The 10,187-nt window shown below is 38.8% G+C and overlaps 2 protein-coding genes across 2 annotated transcripts in view; both read right to left on the bottom strand.

Moving 5' to 3' along the window:
• Positions 1-1,746: 1,746 nt before the first annotated feature.
• Positions 1,747-3,388, bottom strand: LOC141847957 (WUSCHEL-related homeobox 8-like). Its single transcript, XM_074736064.1, has 3 exons — positions 3,122-3,388; positions 2,077-2,577; positions 1,747-1,994 (listed from the first exon to the last, which is right to left on the bottom strand). Exons 1-3 carry the CDS (start codon positions 3,264-3,266, stop codon positions 1,987-1,989), a joined length of 654 nt encoding a protein of 217 aa, XP_074592165.1. The 5' UTR covers positions 3,267-3,388; the 3' UTR covers positions 1,747-1,986.
• Positions 3,389-5,305: 1,917 nt separating this feature from the next.
• Positions 5,306-10,187, bottom strand: part of LOC141847518 (mitogen-activated protein kinase kinase kinase YODA-like) — a 22,317-nt gene continuing 17,435 nt past the window's right edge. The window contains exons 8-10 of the mRNA XM_074735576.1: positions 9,825-9,900; positions 8,548-9,186; positions 5,306-5,328 (exon numbers count right to left, since the gene is read on the bottom strand). Of these exons, the coding sequence (XP_074591677.1) occupies positions 5,306-5,328; positions 8,548-9,186; positions 9,825-9,900 (738 nt within the window). The remainder of the gene's footprint in view (positions 5,329-8,547; positions 9,187-9,824; positions 9,901-10,187) is intronic.

Raw genomic sequence — 10,187 nt, 5'->3', positions numbered from 1 at the left:
GCGATCCAAAAGCGGAATATCATACTTCATGGTTGTAGTTGCCATTAATCCCGATTGAAAAACCACAAAATCAAAACGAACTTCGCTCTGATACCACTTGTTACGAGATTACGGCAAAAATAGACAACAAGAAAAAATAAAGAACACACAGATTTACGTGGAAAACCCTTGACGGGTAAAAAACCATGGGCAGAGGAGAGAAAATTCACTATCAAAAGGTGGAATACAATGACGGCACACAATCTTTGTGTTTTACAATACTTCCTTGGAAACCCTAACAATAAGCTTTTATAATAAGGATCGATCCATCTCAGCCGTAGATCTGTCATAATTAGGTTTTCACCATATATGTCGCACCGCGACCTTTTCAAACCAGATCATACAGAATTCGGGTCTCTTTCCTTTGATTTGCCCACCAATTAAATCTGGAAGTGCATGTTAGGATATAATTAAAGTTTCATATTAAAAATACATCTGGGATTATAAGATGAAAAATGTCTAATTGGGCCTTTTGGATAAAACTTCAAAAATAAAATCATGAGGACGTGGATCCAAAATGGACAATATCTCATGAGACTCCCAATGATTGGGAGTTCCCGATGGTCCTTTGTTTGAGGGGTAGATTATTGAAATACAATCAAAGTCCTACATTAGAAATATAAGATGAAAGATATCTCGTTGGTATGAAATTTTTTGAGTAAAATTTAAAAATAAAATCATGAGAGTGTGGGTTCAAAGTGGACAATATCATACCGTTTGAAGATATATATGGATTCCATCGAATCTAATAGCGCAACGATTCCTTCTTCAGCAGTTTGATTTTATCCAAGTTTTTGAACACTTTGATGAGTCTAAAGGCCACCCCTTTATTGATTATCTAGGACAAAATAGTTGTATCAGCACGAACAAACCTATTGTCTTGTAGGAAACGTGTCGATTAATCCAAACATTTCAGTGGGGATGTCCCCCTATGTGCATTATCATATGTCAAAAGGCGTATGAGTTGTTCAACAAAGTCCTCATATTTAAATCACTTAGAGATGCTCAGACACAAAAAAGAACAAAAGAACATGAAAAATATAGAAATTTAAGAGATTCGATAGATTTGAAAGGTTCATGTACCTCAATATTCATCGGAGAGATACTTATGGAGATCGTGCCAAAATTTTGGAATCCTTTGTCCATCCCGATGTATGTGTGTTCAATCATGGTGTCGATTACTTGGCCAATGTCAATCAAGGGTCAAGACGTGGAGGGACCATTTTGTAAGTCGTGGTCGACCTCCACAAACGTAATAGTCATTCGATGAACCTAGAGAACTTGAATGTTGCATTGCATGGTGATCTCGAGCGATTGGATCACAAAAGGGTTTTGGGTCGCGAAGCCACTTCTAGTGGTTGAGTTACTTGAGTCGCTAGATTAGAATATGTAGGTTGTTGAGTCGAGGTGCTTGGGCTACCGAACATCTTGCATACTTGTTGATGTGGCTAGGATTCTATGTACTTAGATTTACTGAAGGTCATTTCCTCAACATCACACTTAGTTTGACTCGATCCAATTTAGGCTATGTAAGGCACGACCCAAATTGGTGGGGGTTGGCATCCAACATGAATTGGGAGTCGGTTAGACGAGTCAGGCTGACTCTAATATGACTGAATTACTCACTTAAGTGAAGAATATTTTTTTCACCAATTCTACTAGTTGACATCAACTACATTTATATGAACACAGAGTCAATTCTCCAAGTTTAACCTAACAATGAACCATAAATTCAAAGTGATAAAACCATCACTGCCACAAATAATGATCACTCATGCTTCACATCAACATGAACAAACACACTTAAAACAATCAGACACGAGTATTCGTATGCCCCTCTTTGAACAAAAAAAGAAAGTTTCAAATTAGAACCATAAAGAAGAAGAACAACAAATAAACAACATGAACTTGTCCCCTTCAGGTTCTATCGACAGATTTACAACATATTCACCAGCCTGAAACATTTGCAAAAGGAAGAGTTAGACACTCATTGAATGAACTGAAAGGGAAACAACAACTCGAGGCTACTTCACTTACTTGGATTCGACCAAGAATTGCCATAGATAGCCATGCCACCAGAGCCATTGAACGAATACGCAGCTCGGCTTCCACTGTGATCCTGCTCGACGAATCGCAACTCGGAGCTGACATCCTGAAACAGGTGATCATCACTGATGGGGGATAGATGATTGCTGCTCTGTGGAACCAGCTTCTCAGTCCTGGCTTTCTTGGCATTGAGGGACTCGGCCTCTTCAGATTCAGCATTGTTTTGTGTTGGATTTGCCTGCTTTCTCTTAGACCGAGCCCTCCGGTTCTGGAACCAGTTGTAGACGTTCGTCTCAGAAATCTGGCCGTGCTCGGCGAGCTTGGCAGTGATGTCCTTTATCCCCTGCTTGTTCGGAGTGCCACTCCCTTGGTAGAAGATGCTCTCCAGAATCTGAAGCTGCATCGGTGTTGGCGTCCAGCGCTGCCTCGCAGAGATCTTGGCGCTTCCACATGCCATTGCAGAGTCCGAGTACAAAGAACTCATTCCCATTCCTGAAAGCAACAACATATTATTCGTTAACTCTTGAAACAACAGATTGAATTATTGCTTTCCTGGTAGCTTAAGCTGTTGCAATCATGTGTGGAAGGAACAAAACGTCTCCCTCGCCGAAAGAAATCGTAATGAGTTTCAACATCAACCACTCACATGCCTTTCCGCAAAAGTCAGACACCTAGGGTTCCTAGGAATTTAGCCTCGCAAGAACCTTTTTTGAAGCTGAAAAAAAACCTAGAAGCAAGAAACTCAAAGAAATTCTAGTTTAATGCAGTAGGAAAACACCAGGAATCACGCCACAAAATTTCGCTTTATCAATCAAAATCGCCTGCTGCCGGCGTGCATATCAAGATCCAAAACTGCAGCATTGAAGCACCAAGATTCAACTTTTACTGGCAAAATCACCACATTGTAGACGCTCACGCGCACGGAGATGAGAAAAAGCATGGATTCATCGAAAGGAAAGGTAAAGATCGAATTTTTGGGCGGCGCCTGCGTCAGAAAAGAAGAGGGAGAAGGAGGAGAAGGAGGGGGAGGAAGTACCTGGGAAGGATTCCTGGCGCAGCGTGGTTTCCCTGTGCATCTCCGCGAGCTGCTCGCAGATGGTGGTGTAGGCGGCGATTTGCCGCCTCAAGGTCTCTATCTGCTCATCCGTCATCACCTTCCCACACAGCGCTGCATTCTCCATCTCGAACCCACCTCTTCCGAGCAAGAATCGAAGGGAAGGAGGCGGAATCCTCGCGCTTCTCCGACCCTTTTTCTCCGGCGCGACGGAGGAGGAAGGGAAGAAGAAGACAGTGGAAACAAAGAGACGAGACTCTGAGAGAGGGAGACTTTGAGGCATGGCGACTCTCTATTTGTAGACTTTGGTTGGGCTTGAAAGCTTTAAGATTCGCGAACAGACGATGAACGGTCGGGATCGGGAGCCGGAGAATCTAATGATGGGTTGGAAGGCGATCTATCATTTAAACAAAAAAAGGAAAAAAAATCCAAATAAATTGCACGCGTAAAATATGGAAAGAGAAAAATTGATGAGAAATTTAGGAAATATATTTTCACTAATGATTGATTGATTCCATAAAAGATAATAGTAATATTCTTAAATAGGAATCAAATATATTAATTATACTTGAAAAAAAATGTTCTTTCTGATAGATATTAAATTTATGCTTAATTTTTAATGTAAATTTGTGCATTGTTCATGTGCCTTTTATTCCATGAAATCGTAGATTAGATTAAATAATAAATATTGTAATTGATTATTTGAACATGATTTTTTTCACCTAATTTTACTAAAGAAAATTGAAGATAATAAATAAATAATTTTTTTACACCAATATATTTGTCTTGCTATCACTGTACTATCTATCAACTCCATTAACCATTAGACAATTCTGTATGGATTACTAGTTCTTAATTAAGATAGCATGATAATATTTTTAGATAATAAATTTCAATTTGGTAAATAGAAATATAAAGGATTTTCTTGCTTGACTACACAACAAGATTTGTGGCATGTTCCTCCTCATTAATGATCTATTTGATCAATTCAACATGTTCAGTTTACTTTTAATTCTTTCAGTTGGCTTACTCATTTGGTGGTATATATTTTATTCTTTTGAGATGACATAAAGAATTATTGTTTCAAACTTAATCCAAAATCAAATATTTATAGTATGATGAGAATTTTTAAGAAAAAAATAAAATATCTCCTTAACCGAACCATCAATTCTTAATCTTGCTAGATCCAAAGAATATTAATTATAATTAAGGGCAAATATTAAATGTCCCTTTATTTCCAAATCATCTAGAGGCATCTCACTTTAATTTTTTTAATCAAAAAATACTCCACCTCACTATTAATTCATCCATGTATATTTATCTAAATATCATCCATAACTATTCTATGTTGTTCAATACTATTATATCCGGTCCAATTTCTGAATTAGTCAGACGCATTGTAGCTGTTATACATATTGTAATAACTACGGCTACAATTTCATAACTATTACAATGTGAATATTAAGTAAATAAATCAAATCCACATTGTAGTACGTAGCTAGTAACGATTTTGTAACTGCTACAATATGAATTATTATCGGCGAACAAGGTTGAATCTACGCTTCATAGTTGCTATAATGTAAATATTTTTAAATAAGTTAAGTATACATTATACTAGTAATAAAATCGTAATTGCTACAACGTAAATACTTTTGAACGTTAAGTATATTGGATGTATTATAACAACTATTAAATTGTAACTGTTATAAATATGTATAAAAACTATTAAATTATAGTCGTTGATTACAATGAGTTTGATTAATTTAGAAATTAAAATTTAAAATTTAAATGGAAGATAATAATCTTAAATTGTACAAACAGGCTAGCTGAATAATGAGATGAGATTTTTTTTTTGGATAAAAGATCAAAATGAGATGTCTTATGATTTAAAAATAACAGGTACCCTCTTAACTTTTGCCCTCTAATTAATAAATCCTGACCTCGTTAATTATAGATTTTGTATGAATGCATGCATGCAGCATCGTCCATCTTTTTTCCCACCACCAGCCGTTCCATCCCTTTATTTTAATCTTTCATCATCACATGCACAAACTCACACTCTTGTCCTTTTCGCATAGTCAGCATCTGCTGCTCTCAACGATGGAACTTACTCCTCTCTCTCTATATATATATAGAGAGAGAGAGAGAGAGAGAGAGAGTTGGTGGCTACTTCAACTGTACATTTTCTCCTGCAAAAACCAAAAACTGCTTGAAAAATCCAGGGGCAGCCAGTTGGTTTGGGAATGACTTATACGTCAACATATTTATATTTGGGGACTGTTCCGACTGGATGTAGTAGATGATTAAATCATTAATCAAGAATATACCATCTCAATCTTTGTGAGTCCTATCAATGAAAGAACTTGAAAAGAAAAAATTGAACGAAGGGGTCAACGAGGCATCAAGGATTCCCGATAGATCACTCCGACGCTCAAGTCAGCAAAAAATACGAGAGAAATCGACATAGTATGGAAATTGTAAAGAATTCGAGAGAGAGAGCTTCATACCTGCGGCGAGAGCTTATATAATGGCTGAAGAGAACGTTTCCTCTGTCAGAGGAGCAGATTGTGTAATGTTTTTAGGAAACAAACTCTGTGATCTGCTATTAAATTAATGAGCTAGTGATGCGCCATTAGGGGCACCATTTCTGACGGTTTTTAATCACCCAACGGCTTTGCAGAGCTGATTTATTTTCATTTGACGGTTGTAGGTACAAGCGCACGGGATTTTAGGCGACCTGGTTTGAAAACCTAGTAGTCGTCCTTGTTGACTCCGGTAGCTCCGGGAGTACGCAAACTGATATGTATCGTCGAGGCTAGTGTTCGACACTATCTCCGTAAATGATATTGCTCCGCTACGGTGCTAACGGATAACAGCAACTCGTTTCCAAGATACAACGACGATCGTCTCGGAATAGTAGCACTCCAAATTCCGAGACCGGCAAACCTTCTCGTAGGCTTCTCTGACTCTTTATGCAGAGGATGCTCGAATGCTATGCTATGGATTGCAAGGATTGAATGAGATGAGTTTCCAATAGAAAGGGGATGTATATATACTTGGTGAAGAGGTAAGTATCCTTTGGTGAGGGCTGATCTGGATCGTTCATTTTGAAAGGGCACAGGTGCGAGCACCTGCTCGCCCATGGGTAGAGAGCACCTGTGTTTTTTGTGTTAACTCCATTAACACAGCAACACATATAAGGAAACTTTAGCTTGCACCGGTTAGCGATGTGGGACTAAAACCCCATCTTTTCCTTAACGTTATTTTGGATACAACTTTAGCCAATTAATTTCTCATTCACCTGTAATCGATTTTCAGCAAATTAATAGTCTAGATTTATCTACGCGAAACATAGATTTCGATTTTGAAGTCATATCAGACTTCCAACGATCGATGGCACCTTAATTTTACCTTGCAAAATCATATCCAACAATCCCCCACATGAATGGAAATTAATGCAATGTATGTATGCATGCTGACACTTTACAAGAGTCCAATCGATAAGTCACTACATCAAGAGAGGTAGCTCGTGGCTTTGAACCTTCCGTAGTGGAATGCTATCGAGTATACTAGGCTGCGCAGTGAACGTGATGTCTTGAACTGCTCAGCTGTTGGTGTATACTAAGACAATAACACCCACACAGAGACCTATCTCACCTACTTTAGGTTCTCATGGTTGGTTCCATTTCGGCCATGGACACCATCTTGGATTCATGAGTGTTTCATTGAAGCGGCCTGTCTTCACACTCACATAGGTGACACTTCTATCAAGAGTATCCTACCATACTCCACCTTATAAGGTATAGAAGTCATTAAAAGCATAAGCTTAACCTCACTACATGTGGTAGGACAGCACCAATTCATCCTAGGATTGGGATAGAGATAAAATATCTCATGTGCTGTAACACAACTTCTGTAACTTCGTTGTCCCATTGAACCAAGATCTTGGGATCTCCAGTCAACAAGGTTGGGTTACCGCTACAGTCGTTTTCAGTTGTAGATTTTTAATCTCATTCCTCTTGATGAGCAGTATACTTGATCTCGACTCAATCCCTTCGTAAGAGGATCTGCCAAATTATCTTTGGACTTAACATAGTCGATTGCAATCACTCCATTCGAGATCAACTGCCTAATGGTATTATGTCTACGACGTATATGTCGTGACTTACCATTATACATACTACTCTGTGCCCTTCCAATCGCCGATTGACTATCACAGTGGATAAGTACGGCAGGCACAGGTTTCGTCCAGCTCGGAATATCTTCCAAGAAATTCCGCAGCCATTCAGCTTCCTCAGCTGCTTTGTCTAGTGCTATAAACTCGGATTCCATAGTTGACCGAGCAATGCACGTCTGCTTAGTGGATTTCCAAGATACCGCTCCCCCACCGATCGTGAATACATATCCACTAGTGGATTTGGAGTCTTTTGTATCTGATATCCAATTAGCATCACAATATCCCTCTAACACAGCGGGATATTTTCCATAATGTAATCCATAGTTCATAGTATATTTCAAATACCTAAGAACTCGCATTAATGCTTTCCAATGGGTGTCGTTTGGATTACTCGTAAAACGACTTAGCTTGTTGACCGCACAGGCAATATCCGGACGTGTGCAGTTTGTGAGATACATCAAACTGCCTATTATCCGAGAATATTCCAACTGCGATATGGGTTCACCATGGTTTTTCGCTAAGTGTTGACTTAGATCCATAGGTGTTTTCACTGTAGAGAGATCATACGCATTGAACCTTTTCAATACTGACTCTACATAATGGGATTGTGTCAAAACTATCCCATCAGATGTCCTGAGAATTTTAATTCCCAATATAACATCTGCTTGACCCATATCTTTCATATCGAAATTCTTGGTCAACATTTTCTTTGTAGTCATGATTACATCATGATTACTACCCATTATTAGCATGTCGTCTACGTATAGACACACGATTACATATCCTTCAGGTGTGTTTTTGACATAAATGCATTTGTCACATTCATTTATTCTGAATTCGTTTGACAGCATTACTTTGTCAAATTTTTCGTGCCATTGTTTAGGCGCTTGCTTAAGTCCGTACAACGACTTAACAAGTCGACACACCTTTTTCTCATTTCCTGGAGCCACAAACCCCTCGGGTTGCTCCATATAAATTTCTTCTTCCAACTCACCATTTAAGAACGCAGTCTTAACATCCATTTGATGTATTTCAAGGTCATACAGTGCTGCAATGGCTATTAGCACTCGTATGGACGTAATCCTTGTCACCGGTGAGTAGGTATCGAAGTAATCAAGGCCTTCCTCTTGCTTGTACCCCTTGGCTACAAGTCTGGCCTTATACTTGTCAATCGATCCATCAGCTTTATACTTGCGTTTTAGTATCCACTTACAACCTAATGGTTTATTACCAGAAGGAAGGTCTACTAATTCCCAAGTATGATTATTCATGATGGACTCGATTTCACTATTGACAGCTTCTTTCCACATTGGAGCATCGGGACTAGAGAGAGCTTCACTTAATGTTCTTGGGTCCATCTCTGACATGAAAGTCATGAAATCTGGCCCGAACGATTTCTCAACTCTAGCCCGTTTGCTACGACGTGGCTCTTCGCTTTGATCGTCAATAGTCCTTTTATAACAACTAAGTTCGGTAACGTCATTTCCGTTTGAACTTCCGTTGTTATCACTTTCAACGTTTCCCTTCTTATTTGGGAATACGTTTTCAAAGAATATCGCATTCCGAGATTCTATGGTTGTTCCCACATGAATATCAGGAATGTCTGATTTGTGAACTAGGAAACGATATGCACTACTATTATGGGCATATCCGACAAATACCGCATCGAACGTTTTAGGTCCGATCTTTACTTGCTTTGGTTTAGGTACTTCGACCTTTGCCAAGCACCCCCACACTTTCAGGTATTTGTACGATGGCTCGCGGCCTTTCCATAGTTCGTATGGAGTTTTATCACTTTTCTTGTGAGGGATTTTGTTGAGAATGTGATTTGCCGATAATATAGCTTCCCCCCACAAGTTCTGAGGTAAGCCTGAATTTATCAACAAGGCATTCATCATCTCCTTTAGTGTCCGATTTTTACGTTCGGCAACACCATTCGATTGAGGTGAGTAAGGCGCCGTTGTTTGATGGATAATGCCAGATTCTGAACAAAATTCATCAAACGGTGCACCATATTCTCCACCTCTATCGCTACGAATTATTTTAATTCGTTTGTCAAGTTGATTTTCAACTTCTGTTTTATAGGTTCTGAACGCCTCTAAGGCTTCGTCTTTACTTCTTAAAAGAAAGACATAACAGAACCTCGTGCAGTCATCGATAAAAGTAATGAAATACTTTTTACCTCCTCTAGTTTGCACGAATTTCAAGTCACATAGATCACTATGTATTAACTCTAGAGGAGTCGTTGACCTTTCTACCGAATGAAAAGGTAGTTTCGTCATTTTAGCTTCCACACACACTTCACATTTGTGTGTTTCGTCAACATTGACGTTCGGTAATAAATTTAGTTTGACGAGACGTTTCAGCGTATTATTATGCACATGTCCGAGTCGATCATGCCACAAATTGAAACACTCAACAACATAGCTGGAAGCTTTTATTTTATTACCATCAAAATTTCGGAGTACAGTCATTACAACCATTTTGAATAGACTTTGTTCTAAGTACAATTGCCCATATAAAGCTTTCTTCCACTTATTGGAGTATACTTGGAGAACATCGCCTTATCTGAACAGATGTGACACTACAAGAAAAACAGTCATAGACATCGGTGGAAAACCGATGTCTATGAGAAAATCGACCGATGTCTATGAAGGCGATGTAAAAGGTCTGACATTTTAGACATCGGTTTTTAACCGATGTAATATCACTCAACGACATCGGTTTGTAACCGATGTAGTACCGATGTAGTATCACTCAAAGACATCGGTTATGCAACGGTATAAAACCGATGTAATATATGTTTAACATCAAATTTAACAACGATTTTCGACCGATGTAATATCACTCAACGACATCGATTCTGCAACG

This window comes from Curcuma longa, chromosome 16 (genome assembly GCF_044706935.1).
Source record: "Curcuma longa cultivar G26 ecotype Majalengka, Jawa Barat chromosome 16, ITB_CL_G26_1.1, whole genome shotgun sequence".
Taxonomy (NCBI): Eukaryota; Viridiplantae; Streptophyta; class Magnoliopsida; order Zingiberales; family Zingiberaceae; genus Curcuma; species Curcuma longa.
Note: the sequence above shows the minus strand (reverse complement) of the source record. Positions and strands in the feature narration are given on the sequence as shown.

What these genes read in the sequence shown, in the direction of transcription:
- LOC141847957 (XM_074736064.1), bottom strand. Translation starts at nt 3,266, where the DNA reads ATGGAGAATGCAGCGCTGTGTGGGAAGGTGATGACGGATGAGCAGATA. An exon ending in GCGCCAGGAATCCTTCCCAG is followed by an intron (nt 2,578 to 3,121) that starts GTACTTCCTCCC and finishes TGTTGCTTTCAG; the next exon opens with GAATGGGAATGAGTTCTTTG.